Consider the following 20259-nt stretch of genomic DNA (forward strand, 5'->3'; position numbering starts at 1 on the left):
TGCCTCCATCCTAACCTGTGTGTCCAACTGCCCACCTCATGTCTCCACTTAGTGGTCTGTGAAACACCTCAGACTCTTCACGTGGCCAAAACAAAGCCCTTGATAAACCCCCCACCCACCCGAGGGAATAGTACTCCTCCTACATTCTTCCCCATCTTAAATAATGGAGCTTCCATCACTAGCTACTAAGACAGAGCACCCTGGGGTCATCCCTGAACCGTCTCTCATTAGAAAATCTAATTGCCCTATTTTAAAACATGCATCCAGAATCCAACCACTTTTCCTAAGCCACCATTCTGTTCCACTTCATCCTCACCAACAATTAGCAGTAGCCTACAGCCTGATCTTCCTTGCTTCTCCTTCAGACCCACAGTCTGTTCTCTCCGCAGCCAGACGGAGTCTGGTGAGACCTTGTTAAAATCACTTTCCTCCTCTGACTCAAACCTCCCCATTTACCTCCAGGATAGACCCCCAACTTCTCAGTCATTCCAGACCTGACTTCAGTCCCCCTGCTTTTGTTCCCACCTAAAAGAAAGGGGATGTGGTTTCCTGAACACTCCCAGCTCAGTTATACCTCTAAGCATCTGCACATCTTGGTACCAGTTCCTGGAAGAACCCTCCATATCTGTTTATATTAGTTGCCAGAAACAGGAACATCTCTATTTAAAGCCTGACAAGGACTTAGCACCCTTCGCTTGGGGTTTCTTCAGGGTTCTCAGACCTCAGACTGGGGGAAGAACACTAAAGAGCCCCAGGACACCACAATCCAGAGAATATGTGGATGGGCGTCAGGGCAAGTGAGGGGCTGACCTGCGTAGGTTCCATAAGTGCTTCAGCAGCCATGGAAACATGTATGAAGAGGCTGGCATTAGAGGAATGGGTCCATGTGGGGTTCAGTGAGCAATGCCTCCCTCTACCCTTCCCTGGCCTGGAATTAGGTGACCTCACTGATTGTCCAATCCCTGTGCCTTAACGCTCAGTGTCTTTTCTTCCCAGCTGTTTCACTTAAACAAAGATTCAAGATATTAAATGGATAAAAGTGTTGCTCAATGAATTGGACAGAATAATTGACACTACAGGCAGGAGAGATGACTTCTTTGGGAACCACAGACACATCTGTCAAAGCAAAATTATTCAGACACTTGCTAAAACTGCAAGGCAGTTTATTCAGGACCATTGCTATAGGTGTAGGGACAATGGGGTTTTACAGTAAGAGAGAGAGATTGGCTTCAACTCCAACTTTTTTTAAGGTTAGATTTATAGCCAAGGAGCAAGGTGGAGGTCACTGGATAAAAATTACTAAGAGAGTAAGGAAATTCTTCCTAAATTGACTGAAAAGATTCTTTCTGAAGGCAGGTCAGTGTGATCAGATGTTACCTGTATGATGGTGAGAGATGAGGAAGTTTGATCAGACATCACTGATGATCAGATACTAAGGATGGGAAATTCTTGCCAAACCAACTTAGCAGAATCATTGCCCTTGAAGACAAAGACCCAAGGACTGGGCTTAGTCAAAAAAAGCTTGGAGGAGCCTGACTGAAATTTAGTCAAAGAGAAACTCTGTCAGATCCATCTTTGTACCCCAACATCATTCCTCTATCTTTTTTGGCACAACACAATCTGGAGTATTTTCTCTCTAGTCCATGAACAAACATACATGGACAGACAAATGTGTTATGATGTAGAGTGCATACATTTGAATTAAAATAAGGTAATGTTTATTAGCTTCTGCTAACAGTGGACATAATTTGTATCTGAATGACTGTGGAATGATATGCTTATTTGGATTTGTTGCTTTTGGGAGCATCAGAAATAATACTTTTAGCCTCTGGGAGGATGCTGAATCTGAAATAGTATGTCTCCAAAATTTGAGTGATCATCTGCATAGGGTACTTTGCAGAAATATGATTACAATCCCTTCAAAGAGGAGGCGAAGGCCATATGGATATGCCATTTCTTAACGCTCCTCCAGCTGACCTTGGCCTTTCCAGGAAGAAGGCCTTTCCTTAACTGCAGTCTGTGGCTCTAAGAGAACTGCATTACCCAGAATGCTCCGAGTCGAGTGGCAGCATCTCTATCCAATGAGAGCTTAGAAAAGAGGAGGTTCCACGTGTGGCACATTCTGAGGGCTGGAGCTTCTGGCGTTCTCCTCTTGGCAGCCATGTTAGCTGCTCTCGGTTTTGTTTGTCGGGTCGGGCCCCGGAGTGTTGGGTCGAGATTGAGGTGAGGAGACCAGAGAAGGCGCGAGAGGAGTCGTGGTCCCCGCCGCACAGACACGGGTCTAAGACTCGGCCGCCCGGGTGACCCCGCGCAAGGGCCGGGACAGGGACCGTCGCGTCCGGAGCCCCCTACTCTCGCCACTCTCGCCACTCCATCCCCGCTCCGCCCACTGAGTCCGATGGCGGCGGCCGCGCTGAAGCTCCCGGCTCAGGTGAGTGCGCGTCCCCCGGGCTCTCACCGCCCTCACCCCATCCGAGTCCTAAAGCCCCGGGTGCGGGGCGCCTGCTCACGTCCTGCCGCCCAGGCCCCGGCGTCCAGGATGGTGAGGCGCTCGTGGGTGACATCGGTGTGACGGCGGGTGGGAGAGGGTTACAGGCAGCGGGAGACCTGATAAGGAACGATACTGAGCACTGAAGCACAGATGTTAAACAGCCAGCTCGAGTCTCAGTCTTCATGGCCAGGCAGGTGTGCAGGGAGGCCTGAGCCCGTTGAACTCACCATGGTCTCATCCTCTAAGGCTGGCTTGCTTCTCCACGTTTCCATGACTGCAGAAGTGCTTATGGAATCACAGGGAGGGTATCCCAGTCCCTCATTAGCCCCAACTCCCACCTACATATTCTCTCGATTGTGGTGTCTTGTAACTCTTAAGTGCCATTTCCCCAGTTTTGGGTCTGGAGACCACGGAGAAACCCCAATCCCAGGGTTTTAAGTCCACGCCAAGGATTATATGAAGGTTTTTCCATTTTTGTCCTCCAATGTAAACAGGTGTGGAAGATTTATCCGGGAACTGGTAGCAGGGTGTGCACATGATTGAGGTAAAACTGAGCTGAGAGTGGTCAGGAAGCTATGTCTCTTTTCTTCTTGTGGTAATAAAGAGCAGGGGCACAGGAATCAGGATTGGAATGACTGCCTGAGAAGTTGGGTGTCTCTTCTGGCACTAATAAAAGATGTAAATCAGAATAGGGAGGTGCTATTACAGAGGTCTTAACTGGCTCCATCCGGCTATAGTATGTCGACAAGAAAACATACAGCCTAAGAGAAAGCTTATACAAATTTATTTGAGCCAAACTGATGACAATAGCTGGGAAGCAAAATCTCAACAGATTGAGAAAATGCTCTGGAAAATGGTGGGTTTGCAACTTATTTTATACATTAGACTCAAAGGAGGAGGGTTACATGGTTACACGGAGTCCATTGGTGTTAGATTAAGGAGGTGGGAGAAAGCAAAGAGGGGGAGAATCTCCAGGATTGGATAAATTGGAGAGACAGATACTTTTACATTGGTAGGTACTGGATAGTTAATAGTTAGCATTTTACAGCACATGGAGATGGTAATCAGGACAAGAACAACAATAAGGGATTCTGTTTCCTGGTGTGGTGCGTTGTGCCCTGGGGTGTCCTGAAAAAGGGATTGCTCTTGACATTCCAAGGGTGTTACCTTAGATGCAAAAAGACAATAGATAGGCTCACTTACTGTAAAGATTGACTTTTGTCAAGGTAGCTACAGGCCAAGGAAGTGACTAACAGCCCACTTTTAGTTGGGGATTTTTACGTTCAGACCATCTCTATGCTGTTAATTTTGGTCTCTGAGTTTGTAGGGCCTGCCATACAGGCCTGCCCTGAGCTTGTCAGATTTAGTATGTGGCCCCTTTTTCATCCACACTTCCCCCTTTTGGTCATAAATCAATCAAAAGGATGCTCTGATGACCAGCCTTTTGTTTGGATAATGTGGTCCCACAGTGCTAGGAAGATACATCATAAGTCTTGCTGAAATCGTGGACCATTGGGGATGGGGCAAGACCATACCTTAGGTGGAAGTCAAGGCCGAATTTTTTTATCTAAAGGAAAGGCGGGTAGAGGGGAGGCAATCGGGTCTTATGGGCCTTCACTAAGTAAAAGAAAAACACTGGATCATTTCTAGCCTATAAACTATCATAATCCAAGTTTTGCTGTCTGTCTTTTCTGTATTTTGCATCTAGTATAACATTTACTTATAGTTTGAGGGCACACCATATACCTCTTTACAATCTAACCATGAAATGTGTTCCCATTTACTGATTGTGTTGTCATAATTGTTACTATTATTGTTATTTTTAATATGGCCTATCTACTTTCCATTGGAATCACTCAAGTGTCATTCATTATTAATCTGATTTCTGCTAGTTGTTGTATAACTGGAAACTGTAACTTTAAGGTTTAATAGGGGCCAGAGCTGTAAGAACACAACGATGTAAATTACAATTACTATCTAAAAGTTTCTTGAGGCCAGGAGGACAGTAAGAGTTTCATAAATAAATATTCTGTGCCTCAGCAGCCATTATAGAGGGCCATTTTTTTTTTATACGTCCACTTCAACTTCTATCTGAATTAATATAGTTAGTAGTCTTTATTGAGTTATGGGCATAATTGGGTTCTAATGTTTATATATACAATTCCTTTTTCAGTATTTTTTTCCACTAACCTTCTACAACTTCACTTGTCCTCAGTTTGTCTCTTTTTCCTCATTCAGAAATAATCAACTTACTAAGACAAATGACTTCCTTTTAACGTCTCTCAAAAATACACATACATGCCTTTTCTTCTTTCTACAATAACATCCCTTCTAAATTTCAAGAGAAACCATAAAAATAGTAATATAGAAGTTATTTTACATACTTTTATCAATTATTAATAGTTGGGCTATATACCATATTTTGCTGTGAATAATGCGCACTTTTTTGCCTAAATTTGTGAGGGAAAAATAAGGATGTGTATTATACATGGGTAGTACTAATTCCATATCTATATAAATGTTTTTAATTCTTTTATTTATGCTTATGAGTTAAAAGTGTAACTCTAGAAATCAATAACAATATCCATATACAAAATAATACCCTGGAATACAATATAGTCAGTTTTGTTGAACTTACAACGAACTTGAAACAAGAAGAGTTCTTGGCCTTCTATGATGCATAAATATTGTAAATTTGTTACCAGTACAAAAAATTTCTTGTACCTTGTATCTGTTCTTGTGTTTTGTAATTATTTGTTACACATAAAATTTCTTGGACCATAATATGTTAAAAAAAAAATGCTAAAATTCCTTTATAATAAGAAAAACAAGTACCTAAATGTAAACTAATAAAAATTTGAATTAAAAAATTAAAACGAAAGATTTTTTTGTTCCCTGAAAGTTTGGGCCAGAAACGTGGGTGTGCATTATATACTGGAGTGCATTATACATGGCAAAATACAGTAAGTACAGGGTTTGAGAAGAGCCCAAAGAACAAGTATAACTGTCATTATAACTAATATTATTAACAGGCAGGTAAAGACAATCAAAGAAATGGTTATTTTAAGTTCAATATCAATTATGTAGGTATACAGGCCTTCTTGATGTCTTGGGATAGCTGTCTACCCTTGATGTCAGCTGCTTCTCATCCTCAGGAGTCTTTGATGTCCACTGATAAGTCCCTTCCAATGAAGTTGAAGAGTCTTTAATTAATGTCTTATCCAATGGACAAAATCTCCTGGTTGTGAGTTGTGGTCTTTGAAGTCTTTGTCTCCCAGGAGCTCACGGAAGTGAGTCAGTTACTGATTTATCGATTTCTTTAAGCTGGTTGATGAGTCCTTCATAATGTAGAATGTCTACTTTTAGTAAGGTTGGTTTATTTGTCCCTTCACATAGGGTGAACAATGACAAGTGAGGAGAAAGCTTATGTTTACCAAAACGGGTATATCTCAGGTTGAGAAGCACTATAAAGAGAGCTTTTAGCCAAAGGAGATTAAATGCTGCTGAAAATTTACCCCATTTTAATTGTACCGTTTGTATCTTCTACCAATCCAGAGGACTGGAGTGATAAGCACACTGAAAATGCTGTAAAATGGGCTAAATGTTACAAGTAGATTGCGTTATTGGCCCAGTGAAATGAGTCCCTCAGTCACTATGTAACTCACAGGGAATTCTGCAATTGGGGTTTTTTTTGTTTGTGTGTTTGTTTTCAATAATTCACCTACCGTTAAGGCTATTGCTCTCCTGCGAGGGAATGTCTCAACCCAATGAGACAACATACAAATCATGATTAACACATATTTGTATCCTTGAGATGATGGCATTTGGATAAAATCAAATTACCATACCTCAAATGGACCTAAAGGAAGTGGGAACTGTGTCCTTGGGACCCATGAAGTGATTTTCCAGGGTTATATTTTAGACAGATAGAACATCTGCTGTATATACTTTATGAGCTACAGTAGAGGAAGGTTTCCAATAATATTATTTATTCCATGAAATCATCTTTCTAAGACCCCAGTGTGTTAGCCCATGTAAATGTTGAAGTATAGGTAATTGAGCCACTATAGGTAAGATTAGATCTAAGCTATATCTGTTCTGGTCAAAGGTTCCCCCTTTTTGTTGCCATATTTTCTTTTCTTCTTCTGCAGCTATCTGTTGGAACTGTAAAAGTATGTCATTGATTTAATAGGAAAAGAAACATTCTCAAGTCTGGACAGTTTGGCTGTGTATTGCTGCCAGGCTAGCTTCAGTATCAGCTAAATGTTTTCTTTTGCATCTATGGTGGTGGCCTTAGAATGTCCTGGAATTTTGATAATTGCCAATTGTTTCGGTTGCTGTATGACATCTAATTTAAATTCTGTAACCTGTTTTCCATTCTTTATGGGGTGCCTGAGGAAGTTAAGAAGCCTCACTGCTTCCACAACAACTTGTGAGCTACACCAAAAGTAAAGCAACTGTCAGTGTAAATATTGGCTATTTGATCTTTGGCTCATTGACAAGCTCCTGTTAGAACAATTAGTTCAGCTTGTTGGGCAGATTTTATTCAAGTAAATAAGGAATTTTAATTTATGTTTACTATGGAAATTATTGCATATCCAGCTTGGCAGTGTCCCTGTTCATCTTTCGGATAAGAGTCAGCATTATCCATAAGGGTTTCCGGAAATTCATTCCTAGTAACAAGAATCGGGTCAGTAAGCAAAATACAGTTGTGGATGTCTTCATCCTTAAAGAGGGCAATAAAGTTACTGGGTTAAGACTGTTAAATCGACTTAATATTAGGCGCAGAAAGCCAGAGTACTTCATAAGAAGCCAGACAATTGACAGAAGTGTTGAATGAGATGAGAGTTCAGTGACGATTCAATAGCATTAGTAACATAAATAATGGAGCGCCTCCTGTGTTTCCCCGAAAATAAGACCTAGCCGGACAATCAGCTCTAATGCGTCTTTTGGAGCAAAAATTAATATAAGACCCGGTCTTATTTCATTATAAAGACTGGGTCTTATATTAATTTTTGCTCCAAAAGACGCATTAGAGTTGATTGTCCGGCTAAGTCTTATTTTCAGGAAAACACAGTATAACTGTCTCTGTTTGTTTGCATAACATGACTGTAGCAGAGATGGCTGTCATGCAAGGAGAGAGCCCTTTTACTCCTGAGTTTAATAGTCTGCAACTTCTTCAGCTTGTTTCCCCTCGGGGTCCCATTGAATTGAATCAGGTTGATCTTATTTTAATAAGATATATAGAGGCTGGGCCATTAATGAAAAATTTGGAACTTAATTGTGGCAGTGAGTCTTCCAGGGTTAATCAGTAGTCCATCTATAGGTATGAGATGGCCAAGGTAGTTTACTTGGGGTAAACAGAATCAAAACTTGTCCTTTGAGACCCTGTGTTCTTTTATGGCTAGCTATTGTAATAGGTAAATTGTGTCCTATTGGAAGTCTCATATATCTTAGAGCATAAAAGTAAATCATCCATATTGGATTTGAGTAGGATTTCTGGAAAATTCAGCATCATTCAAATCAGCTTTGATATTTGAGAGAAATAGGTGGGACTATTGGATTAGACTAGGATTTCTGGAAAATTCAGCATCATTCAAATCAGCTTTGATATTTGAGAGAAATAGGTGGGACTCTCTGTATACCCCTGGGGTACTACTGTGCAAGTAAACTCTGATCTTCCCAGGTGTAAAAGCAAAGAGGTATTTCCTGTCCCCCCCTTTTTTTTTTTTACAAGAATGCTGAAAAAAGGCACTACATAAATCTATCACTGAAAAATATTGGCAGTACACACAGCAATAGCTGATAATAGTGTATGTGGATTTGGAACCACAGAATATCTTTATAGCTCTGAGATCCTGTGCAAATCTCCATCCTTTCCCATTGGGTATCTTTATTGGAAGGATAGGAGAATTACAGGAGCTCATACATGGAATTATTAGGTTGGTGCAAAAGTAATTGCGGTTTTTGCCCTTTTTTTTTAACCTTTTAAACCGCGATTACTTTTGCACCAACCTAATATAAGGCCCCCTTTTAAAGGTAATCTTGTATAATGGGCTAATTCCAGCTAGTGCGTGAGGCCTTAAAGGATATTGGCAAATATTAGGTAGAGGCAAAATATTATCAGTAGGTATTTTAATAGGAGTGGCTGGCTTAATCTTGCCAATATCTGTACTGGAAAAAGCCTAAAGTTGTATTGGAATGTCCTGTAACAAACGTTCAGTCAGTCTCAAAACTAGTTTCCTCTCAGGTAATTCATTTAGTTCTAAATACATTTCACCCTTCTGGGAGAAGGATATGTGAGCATGATTGGTTAGCAAGTCTCACCGTATCAGGCGAGTTGCACAGATTTGACTAGTAAAAATATATGTTGCCCCATAACATTTCCTAGTTGGAGGGGACTATGTTCTGACTTAATCAGACATTGGTTGATTAGATGTCCCTACCATTTGTACAGAAACTTGACTCCAAAAGAGATGGTAACTTAGTCGGGTAGTGTTAAGAACAGATAAAGTAGCCCCAGTATCCATAAGGGCCTTAATAGTTTCCCCTTTCATGGTGATTTTAATTTCTCCTAAAGTATTAGTAAGAAGGGGAAACGCCCTCTCATAGTCCTTGGAGCAGCCCTGTGCTTGCTTCTGTTTCTTTTCTAAATCCCATTTGTTTTCTACAATCCTTCTTAAGGTAACCTGACTTTTTACAATAAAAGCAGACTCCTCTGCAGGAGTTTCCCTAGCAAACCTTAGCTCTTAGAAACGAGTAGGTACATTAATTGGAATAGGTCAGAACAGCCAGGATCATATGTTCTAACAATTAATTCAGATTCCTTTGCGAACTCATCAGGGTCCTGGAGAAGGTTGGGGGAAATCTTTGGTAGATTCCTTAGTTCTGTTTGTACACAATTGCTGGTTCCCCTCTGCCTGAGACCAGCTTTTCTCTAAAGGGAGCTGCCAGAATTTTGGGGTTTTTTTTTCCCTAGTCTATCCTGGTCTGGTTTTCTATTGAGTGTACCCTAGGTCAGTAGGGAGCTGCAGTAGAGGTGTAGAAGAGAGAGGGGGGAGGAAGGGAGAGTAAGTCTAGATAACGAAGTAAAGCGCACAGTGGGACAGTTGGAGAAGAGGGAAAGGCGGGTGTTGGCAATGAGCAGCTTCAGAAGCCTTCTTTAGTTCAGAGTTCAGAGACAGTCTGTAAAATTTTCTTACTAACTTCCTGGAGAGAAGCACGTCTCTCTCTGCTGTTTCAGTGGCTTCTATTTGCCAATTGAGGTAAGCCTCCCATTTCATTCAGTTTGATTATTTAAGCCACCTTTTTCTAATTGTGCACAGAAAAAATTAATTTAGATGTCAAAAGAGCTCCATTTTGGCCATCTTAAGTTGATACCACATATAGTTAAATGTTTCCATTTCTGTAAGTACTTGCAAGTAAAGGCTCCCGAGGAGCTGTACATCTGCAGGAGTATTCATGGGTCTGGGGTCGGGGAGCTTGGCCTTGGAGGCACAGTTTCCCATGTTAATTTTAGTTTTCTTTTGAGATCTGCAGAGTCTGAACAAATTTCTAGTGATATTGTGTAGTGGGTTGAAGTGTGCTGTTTATGGGTTGAGCTCCAAGGGGCTGTCACCTCCTGAGTCCCTTCAACACGCTTACGTGCCTTAGTTTCTCTCCCCGCTGTCTAGTACAACCGTGAAGACACCAGCCATCCATTTTTTTTTTTTCTCCTGTCCCTGAGTTATCGCAACTCTTGTCTTTAGCCTGGGTTATCTCAACCCTTAACCTTTAATGCCACCTAGAGGATTTTTTTTAAAAACAGCTCAAATAAAGTCAGGGCCTTGTACCTTAATACAGAGATGTCCAGAATTCCAAGAAAAACAAACCCAAGTTAACCAAATGCAAGGAAGGGAGCTGGTAGGGCACAATGGGCCCCTGCTGGTACCTAGCACAGAATCCGGTCCAGCAGGGTGTTCCTGGGTGGGTTTCTTTGGAATCCTGTCTACTGCACCAAGTAATGATGAAAAAACATCCAGCCTAAGAGAAAGCTTATCAAAGTTTATTTGAGCCAAACTGACGACAATTGCTGAGAAGCAAAATCTTAACAAATTGAGAATGCTCCAGAAAATGGTGGGTTTGCAACTTATTTTATACTTTAGAATCAAAGGAGGAGAGTTAAATGAAATCCATTGGTGTTAGATTAAGGGGGTGGGGGAAAGCAAAGCGGGGCGGGAATCTCTGGGATTGGCTAAAAAGTAAATTGGAGAGACAGATACTTCTTTTACATTGGTGGGTACAGGATAGTTAATAGTTAGCATTTTACAGCACATAGAGATGGTTATCAGGGGACAAGAACAACAATGAAGGATTCTGTTGTTTTCTGCTTTGATGTGGTGGGTTGTGCCCTGGGGGGATCCTGAAAAAGGGATTGCTCTGACATTCCAAGGGTATGTTATCTTAGATTCAAAAAGACAACAGACAGGCTCACTTAAGGTAAAGATTGACCTTTGTCAAGGAAGCTACAGGCCAAGGATGTGACTACCCACTGTGACCCACTTTTAATTAGGAATTTTTATGTTCAGAGAATTCTATGTGGTTAATTTCAGTCTCTGAGTTTGTAGGGCCCACCATGCAGGCCTCCTCTGAGCTTGTCAGCTTTAGTATGTGGCCCCTTTTTCATCCACAAGTATGATTATAGACAGTGGGGTTGAGGGAAGAGGAAGGAAGGTCAGGGTGGAGGTGACTGCCACAAATCTTATGAGGGTTAATTGACCAGAATGATGGCTTAGGAGATGTGATTGGATTCTGGATATGTGTTTTCTTAAATGACAGCTCTGTTTTCTTTTTTTATTATTATTGGGGAATATTGGGGAACAGTTGGTTTTTCCAGACCCATCAGCTCCAAGTCAAGTTATTGTTTTCAGTCTAGTTGTGGAAGGCGCAGCTCAGCTACAGGTCAGGTCGTCGTTCTTTTCAATCTAGTTGTGGAGGGTGCAGCTCACTGGCCCATGTGGGAATCGAACCGGCGACTTAACTGGCACTCTAACCATGTGAGTCAACTAGCCGCCTCCTACAACTGTTTTCTAATGTGGACAATGAGGGAGTGAAACAGGACTCAGGGATATTCCTAGGGTTTTCTTCATAGCAGCTATGGGAATGGAAGATGAACTGAGATGAGGAAGTTGGTAATAGGAGTAATATTCTTGAGAAATATCAGGAGTTTCTGAGGTTTTTCAGGGAACACTAAGTGGAGACATTAAGTGAAGAGCTAAACACACAGGTCTGGAAATCTGGGGAAGGGTTTAGGATGGGAACATCCAAAATGTCATACTTACTGTCTGGGCCAAGGTGAATGAGTTGTGGGTCACATTTAGGAGGAGCAGTTTTCTGATTGTGATGGTAAATCTCTTAGGGTGCCAGGAAGGGGGCATGATTAGGGGCTCAGGACTGGCTCTCTTGCTTGGATACTTGGGAGATGGTATTGGTCTTCAAAGAGAGGTGAGGGAGGTAAGTGGCCTGAAAGGAGAGTGTATCAGGAACAGATAGTCTGGCAGGTGGCCAAGGTTTCCAGTGGAAGAGTAGACATGAGATAGATGCAGAAGCTTAGGAATGATTAAGGCATTGTGATATTCAGGCCTGAGCTGGTGCTTATTCACCACTCTATGAAATCCACCAGGATTTTGTGAGGTCTTTGGTGGAGTCTGGGGTGTTTCGTTCAGCCTGGAGAATAAAGTCATCTGTGACTTGCAAATGTGGTCACCTGTGAGAGTCACTAAGCTTGAGGCTTATCTTTGAATGAGGGTTAGGTGGACAGAGGAAGGTTGTGAATGCTGAGGGGACATGAAGTGCAGCACAGGCTGAAGAGGACCATGGGTATCTGAGATCCACATATGGTTCTGTGTGCTAAGCCTGAGGCAAGAAAAGGAGCTGGTTAGAGAGGCCTTCATAGAAGGATTTTGGAGCTGACCCTGCTATTGGAAATCATGGTAGGTCTATGGTAATATTGGATGCTGTCACCCAGTTGTTGGTGTTAAGGCCTAAAATTCAGTTCCAATATTGTACTGCCTTTACACGTGGTGAAACCTGGAGGGACTCCACTGGCCTGAGTGCAAGTTCTCCCCACTTTTCTGCCACTGATAAGGTCTCCTGGACAACCTTCTCATCAAAGGGACCAGGTGCACTTTTTGCTTATCCCTCAGTATGGGTTTCTGTTCCCTACCAGCCCACAGAGTTATTCAGACAAGCCAGTGACATCCTTTTGCAGGAATCAGGAGGTACCCCACCCTCTTGCTTCTATAAAGCTTGCATCCTACGGCTACTGGTTGTTCACTTTTTTTAATAAGCTGCTGTCCATCTCCTCTGTATAGGGTCAGGGTCATATATTTGGCCATCCCCATAAGCCTAAGATGGGAATCCCACCCTCACAGTGGGATGAAGAGGTGGTGATTAAAATACAAGCAACTTGTGGAGAGGCCAGGGAGATTCCTTTGGTGTGGAACAAAGGAAGTGCTGGTGACCATAGGCATGTGGCTGTGGGATCCAGTCTCAAGAATTCTGCATACTTGGAGAGCGAGTATGCCTGGTGTCTCCAGGGCCCTGGTATCAAGACTTACGTGGCCACACCAGTGGAATAGCCTGGCATGATTGTTTGGAGCCTTCTGTGCTAGGTGCACAACTTGGATATCTGCTTATCCACCTGCCTCTTCTTGCTGATGACTGGACCCTGTGATCATGAGAAAACAATAGTGCCAATGGCACCAGGGCCTGGTTGTCCTTTGAGTTGGGGAGCTTGGGAGGAGGATGGGCCTGGGGTAGATGTGGTGGGAAGGGTTTGTGAGTTCTTGGCAGAGGAGCTTTTTGTGGTTTCATCTGTCCCCATCATGCCAGGGCAGGGTGACCTTTGACGATGTGGCTGTTTACTTCTCCTTGGAGGAATGGGATCTCCTTGATGAGGCTCAGAGACACCTGTACCATGATGTGATGCTGGAGAACTTGGCACTTATAACCTCCTTGGGTAAGGTCTTCAAACTCACCCCTGTGCCGTGAGCTAGTGTGTGCCCTTCCCTTTTTCCTCAGGAGCAGGTCTAGCTTCACATAGGACCATGGGTATTGCTTCCTTCCCCCATGTCCTGGGTAGGTGCTGTGGTTGGTTGGGCTGAGGTGTGTGCAGTACCCTATTCTCCTTGAGCAGCCCACACCTGCTTTCTTGAATCTGCAGGAAAGGAGTCAGGGTCAGGAGTCTTCCAGTGATATTACTTAGTTGCCTTTTTTTTTTTTTTTAAGATTTAATTAGGGAAGGGGAACAGTGTGTGTTTCCAGGACTTTACCGGGGAGCAGAGTGTTTTTCCCAGGACCCATCAGCTCCACATCAAGTTGTTGTCCTTCAATCTTAGTTGTGGAGGGCGCAGTTCAGCTCCAAGTCCCGTCACTGTTTCAGTCTAGTTCCAGGGGGCACAGCCCATCATCCCATGCGGGAGTTGAACCGACAACCTTGTTGTTAAGAGCACGCGCTGTAACCACCTGAGCCATCTGGCCGCCCCTCAGCAGCTCAGCAGTAACTCAGCTCAAGTCGTTGTCTTCAGTCTAGTTGCAGAGGGTGTAGTCCACTGGCCCATGTGGGAATCAAACCGTCAACCCTGTTGCTCAGAGCTTGTGCTCTTAACCACCTGAGCCATCCGGCCGCCCCCTTGACCAGGGGGCCTTGTCCAGATTAAAGGCACCTGTGTGCCCAGGTTCTGCTTCCTTCTTTGAGCTGACATTTCCTCATACCTGCCTGTGCCAGGAATTGCCATCACTGACATGATTATTCCTTCATACAGACCATGGGCTGTTCTTGCAAGGCCCTTTTCCGAAGTTCTGTGTGTGATACTTACTTTTCTTTCCTGTTGGCTATTATATGCTGAGTTGTTCTGGGCTACGGCTGGCTGCTCATTTCTCCTATGTTTCCCTTAGTACTTATATCATCAAGGTGCCATGCATTCGCTCACTGAGGGAGTCGGGTTGGGTTGGAAAGCAGTGGTTCACAAGATGTACATGAATCTAGCCCCAGCAAGATGAACTCAGAGGGAGCGTGGCCCTAAGGAGTGGCATCTTAGGAGAGGGTACGATGTCAGTGCTATGTTCAAATCATACCAGAAACCTATTCTGTTTGAGTAGTATTTTAATGCAAATGGCAGTAGCCACACTTCATTTCTGTCTTTCCTTCCCCTTTCTTGACACTTTGCCAATTTGTCAACTTTCACTTGTCACTTCTTCTCTTACTTCCAGCCTGGGGTTAACCTCACATCTCTGAACTCCGTGTCACCCATTTGTCTCACCACTCCATCTGCAGTAATTTCAGTGTTGTCCCCTATGTGTTGTGTCATGAGGTGTGCATATAGTTCTAAACAGTCCTTGGACACCAGCTGCCCTGTTTCAGTCATGTCTTCTTGGATCTTGACACACTCTCGTATGCTGCATTCATGTTAGTATCAGACGAGTTACTTTGGTAAGTTGTTAGTGGAGAAATGAAGTGTGTCACACTGCATTGTTGTGTGTTTCACCTCATGAGGCCTCTCCCATTCTATGTTCTTTGTAGTCCAGTACTGCTAAGCAGTCCCATCCTCAACCTGAACCAGCTCCCTGAACCCGGGCACAGGCCCGTGGCCTGATTCCTGGGTTTGTCGGATGCACACTGCATAGTTGGCCCCTCCCAGCAGTGTCAGTATGTACTTCACCAGCATTTCTTGTTTTCAGGTAGTTGGCATGGAGCCCGGGATGAGGAGACAACTTCTGAGCAGACCATTCCTGTGCAAGGAGTGTCACAGGTCAGGACTCCCAAGGCAGGTGTGTCTCCCCAGAAGGCCCATCCTTGTGAGATGTGTGGTGCAGAGCTGAGAGATATTTTGCACTTGACTGAGCACCAGGGAATATGTCATGGGCAGAAACTGTACAGGATCGGGGCATGTGAGAAACAGTTGTATTTCAGTGTAGAACTTGAGCATCAGAAGCAGCACATTGGAGAGAAATGCTTCAGAAGCAACATGGGCACAGTCTCACTTGTGAAGGATTGTAAATTCTGTGTGTCAGGAAAGCCCTTTTCCTGTGGGGAGGTTGTGAGAGACTTCTTGACCAGCTCAGCATTTCTCCAGCATCAGGCCACACATTCCAGGGAGAAGCCAAATAAGAGAAGTGAGTGTGGGACAGCCTTTCACAGGGGAAAAACTCTTTACAACGCTGGAGAATGCACAAAAGACTTCGATTGTAAACACACACTTGTTCAGCATCAAAGAGCCTTCACTAGAGAAAGACGTTACATGTGCAGTGAATGTGGAAAATCTTATAGCAAAAGCTACAGCCTCAGTGACCATTGGAGAGTTCACACTGGGGAAAAGCCTTATGAGTGTGGGGAATGTGGGAAGTCCTTTAGGCAGAGCTCTAGCCTCATTCAACACCGGAAAGTTCACACTGGAGCAAGGCCTCACAAGTGTGACGAATGTGGAAAATTATTTAGCAACAAGTCCAACCTCATTAAACATCGGAGAATTCACACTGGAGAAAGGCCTTATGAGTGTAATGAATGTGGGAAATCCTTTAGTGAAAGCTCTGCGCTCCTTCAACACCGGAGTGTTCACACTGGAGAAAGACCTTATGAATGCAATGAATGTGGGAAATTCTTTACTTACAGCTCCAGTCTCATAAAACACCAGAGAGTCCACTCTGGATCAAGGCCCTATGTGTGCAGTGAATGTGGAAAATCCTTTACTCAGAAGTCCAGCCTCATTGAACACCGCAGAGTTCATAGTGGAGAAAGGCCCTATAAGTGCAGCGAATGTGGGAAATCTTTTAGCCAAAGCTCTGCGCTTCTTCAGCATCGGAGAGTTCATACTGGAGAAAGGCCTTATGAGTGCAGTGAATGTGGGAAATTCTTTACCTACCGCTCCAGTCTCTTAAAACACCAGAGAGTTCACACTGGATCAAGGCCTTACGAGTGTAGTGAATGTGGGAAATCTTTTACTCAAAACTCCAGCCTCATTAAACACAGGAGAATTCACACTGGAGAAAGGCCTTATGAGTGCAATGAATGTGGGAAATCTTTTAGCCACAGCTCTAGCCTCATTAAACACCGGAGGGTTCACACTGCATAAAAAGACCTTGAGTGCAGTGAATTTGGGAGATTATTTAGTTATAGTTCCAACATTAGCTACCACTAGAGTGTTCACACTGGAGGAAGGCTTTATGAGTATTGGAATGTGAAAGTTATTTACCTTCAACTCCAAGCTCTTAAAACACCATAATGTCACATTGGTTGAAGGCCTTATGAGTGTAGCAAATGTAGGAAATAGTTTACTAAAATCTAGCATAATTACACTCCAGAGAAATCACAGTAGAGAAAGGCTTTATAAGTGCAGCGCATGTGAGAGGGCCTGCAGCCGAAGGATTTATGGATACCACAGATTTCAAATGGGAGAACTGCCTTAACTGCGCAGGTATGTACTATTCTTTGTTCAGTGCGAGAGCACTGGGGGAGATCCCTTATGAAGGTGCCATCTGCCTGTGTTGAACCTCACACATCTGAACACCCACATAAATTCCAGGTATGTGGGTACTGCATTGCACTTCTTAACCTTCCCAGAGCCATTGCCAGATTTATGTCACTGCCAGTTCTATAGCAGAAGCCATTTCAAGTCTGCCTCCTGGCAGTGCGACATTTGTCCATCCCAGAATGTTCAGGGAAGTGACCCCTGTGCTCTCCCATTTGTGGGACTATATATGAGTAGTCTGAGCACTGACTCTTTCCCATTGTTTTCCTCTGATGAGTTAGGGCATGGACCTTACCTGTTTGGGCCTAGAGGACTCAGGAAAGATGGACTACATTTTTCAGGGATATTATTGGTCTCCTGTGATGGCATTTTCCAGCATCCAAGTCACCAACCCAGGAACTGTGTCTACCATTTGTCTTGTTTGTACAACAATAAAGGTCTTATTATTTAAGCCACCATTAATTCTGGGGGTCTGTTCACTGTATCAGATGGTTTGAAATTAACTGGGTTTGCTAGCATGAGGGAGTGAACAGCGTTGGTTGGGATCCCAGACTCTGTGCCACAGAGGGGACAGTATGATGGCACAATATATCTCTCCAGTTTTGGCCTAGTTTGCATTGCTGCTCAGAGCCTTTATGGAAAGATCCCATATGAAAAGTTTTGTAGTCCTAATTTGATATTTTGTACACCCAGAGTTAACCTGAGGAGGGGGGTCACTGTGACAAGCTTCAGTCCTTCTGAGAGCAACATATACTTGTTCTCTTGTTCACAGGGGATATTCCATTGTGCTCAGGGCTAGTGAGGGAACGTCTGTCACCCAGGTCCTGCAGAGGAGCCATGGACCCTGATGTCCTGAATTCTGTAGGGTAATGTCACTGGTGTTAACATTATAGAGGCCAGGGGAATGGTCATTGTTACAGAAGCTCTGGATTAATAGAGAGTGGAGGAGACCGCACAAACTGGATAGAATGCACCTGTGAGTTCTTTTGGAGTGTTATTTTTAAAGTTTCTAAGCTTAGCAAGTTTTGTTTTCTTGGTAGTTTAAAGTTTTATTTCCTTATTTAAAAAAAATTGGAAGCACGTCAGGATTTTTCTTCCATATTCACCACAAGAACCAGGAGGGAAAACTCCACAAAAGTGGGGGCTCTCCCCATATCTGGGTTCCCCTGGAGTTTTTATCTCAGACTTGTCCCCTCTGAGCCTCAGCACTTGTCAATTACAGCTCAGTTTTCCCAGCCCAGGTGCTGCTTCCCAAGGGGGTTTCAGCTTGGGCGATCCTGCTTCAGTAAGTAGTGGTTCTCTGTATTTGACTGTTGGGATCCTCAATTTGGGGACACTGGTTTGCCCTGTGACTGTACTTCTTTTAGGCAACTAACAAGTTTATTTTTTCAGTTTGTTCAGCTTTCTGCTTGTCAGGGTAGAGTGACAACTTCCAGCTTTGTACCTGCTGGACTGGGAACCAGAAGTACCCTCCTGCCGTTTTTATTTCATCCTTCTCAACAAATAAAATGACTGGTACAGTGATACTGTTATGGTCTGATGAGTGTTTGTGTTGCCCCAAAATTCACCTGTTGAAATCCTAACCCACAAAGTTGATGGTATTAGGAGGTAGGGCCTTTTGGAGGTGCTTAAATCATGAGAATAGAGCCCTCATGAATGGGATCAGTGCCTTACAAAAGAGGCTCCAGAGAGATCCCTAATATCTTCCATGTGAGGACACAACAAGAAGTCTGCAGCCCTAAAGAGGGCCCTTACCCGATCCTGTGAAAAGTGTTAGCACAGTATTATAGTTTATGTAAGACTAAGATTTCATTTGTAACAATTTAAAAATTATGAATTGCATACACAGGGTTTGTGGGGCAGCTAAGTTATTTCCATGAATTTTATCTCCTTAGTCAGTGTTCCGACAGGAAGCATCCATCCTTCATGCTGTCTCAGCCCTTTCTCTTTTCCTGTATGTACACAGAGCTTCTCAGCTCCAACCCTTAATAGACACCTTTCTCTCATTGGAATACTCTTTGCAATACTCAACATGTAAAACAGTGCAAAATATTTACTTCAAACATAAAAGTATATATTGTCAAGCAATCGTTTCTTGAGCCATTAGATTAGGTCGAGCCCACCAGTTAAATTTTCTCATATTCGCCTAAACATGACCTCTCAGCATTTACAGTGATTTAAATGGTGTAAATGGCTGAGGTATTTTTTTTTTTAACCAAAGCTAAGATATCACCAATTGTAAAACAGACCATTATTTGATAGGCAGTTCAGAAAGAAAAATGCTGTGATAAGGTGCCTTAACGATAGTGGCATATGATGCAGGAATAGGTCACACAGTCTTATTACTGTCAAGTTGCTCACATGCCTAAGAGTTTGGCAGTTTCCTCCTGTTGTTTCTCAGTTGAAGCACTAGGACTGGGATGAAGCCTGTGCAAACTATGAAATCTTATGTCACAACTACTCGGGCACAAGGATGAGATGCTATTCAGTGTGTGGTGCCGCTAATTTCAGGGTTGTTAGAATGAAGAAAAATGTGTGTCCCAAGATCCCTGAAAATTATTTCAGCCCCTGTGAGGACTGGAACTACAGGCCTAATTTGTCACACCATTGAATTACCTAATAGTGCCTGGTCCGTGTTAGAGGCTTAGCCTTACCTAATGGATTAATGGACATACGAATGTTTTGCTGAGAACACAAATCAGACCTTGTGACACTTAGAGAAAGTTACCTTTCCTCCCAGTGGGGATAATAGAGCCTGGAGACAGTTATTGTTACTGAGGAGCACAGAGGGACAAAAGTGGGAAAGCATGTTGGGTTATCAAATAGGCCATATAAAGTATCAAGATGGAAGGTAGGGAGTAGAAGGTGATGGGTGCACACCAGGGTCAGGGTGGTTTGAGTGACTTGGGTCGCTGGAGAGAGAGGCAGTGCTGGGTCTGTAAATACGTCACTCTTGCGTCTTGTGCCTATAGATAACTGACCATAGACCCACTAGGCGGGCTGTGAGGCCCACACAACATGGGTGTAGCACAAAAGGAACACATTTGTATATAAGGAGAGAATTGTTTTCCCTGTGAAGGAGAGTAACCAGAATATGTCATCTCAAAATAAGCCACTTGGCACATTGATTACTCTGAATTCAAGGCACTTAAGACACAGCAGGTGCAAGAAGGGCACTCTGACTCCCTTTTCTTCCTGAAAGCAGGAGATGAAAACTCCTATGTGAAGGGTGCCCTCTCCGAAGCAGGAGGAAAGAAGACA

The 20259-nt window shown here is 43.3% G+C and overlaps 1 protein-coding gene across 1 annotated transcript; it reads left to right on the forward strand.

Moving 5' to 3' along the window:
- Positions 1–2127: 2127 nt before the first annotated feature.
- Positions 2128–18514, forward strand: LOC117034601 (zinc finger protein 154). Its single transcript, XM_033127757.1, has 3 exons — positions 2128–2431; positions 13364–13490; positions 15212–18514. The coding sequence occupies exons 1-3, from the start codon at positions 2399–2401 to the stop codon at positions 16600–16602; spliced, it is 1551 nt and encodes a 516-aa protein (XP_032983648.1). The 5' UTR covers positions 2128–2398; the 3' UTR covers positions 16603–18514.
- The last annotated feature ends 1745 nt before the right edge of the window (positions 18515–20259 follow it).

This window comes from Rhinolophus ferrumequinum, chromosome 15 (genome assembly GCF_004115265.2).
Source record: "Rhinolophus ferrumequinum isolate MPI-CBG mRhiFer1 chromosome 15, mRhiFer1_v1.p, whole genome shotgun sequence".
NCBI lineage: Eukaryota > Metazoa > Chordata > Mammalia > Chiroptera > Rhinolophidae > Rhinolophus > Rhinolophus ferrumequinum.

Bases quoted from the DNA above. Each gene is read 5' to 3' on its own strand.
- LOC117034601 (XM_033127757.1), top strand. From the start codon at position 2,399: ATGGCGGCGGCCGCGCTGAAGCTCCCGGCTCAG. The intron at 2,432-13,363 runs GTGAGTGCGCGT...CCATCATGCCAG, and splicing joins CGCTGAAGCTCCCGGCTCAG to GGCAGGGTGACCTTTGACGA. The intron at 13,491-15,211 runs GTAAGGTCTTCA...TCTTGTTTTCAG, and splicing joins GGCACTTATAACCTCCTTGG to GTAGTTGGCATGGAGCCCGG.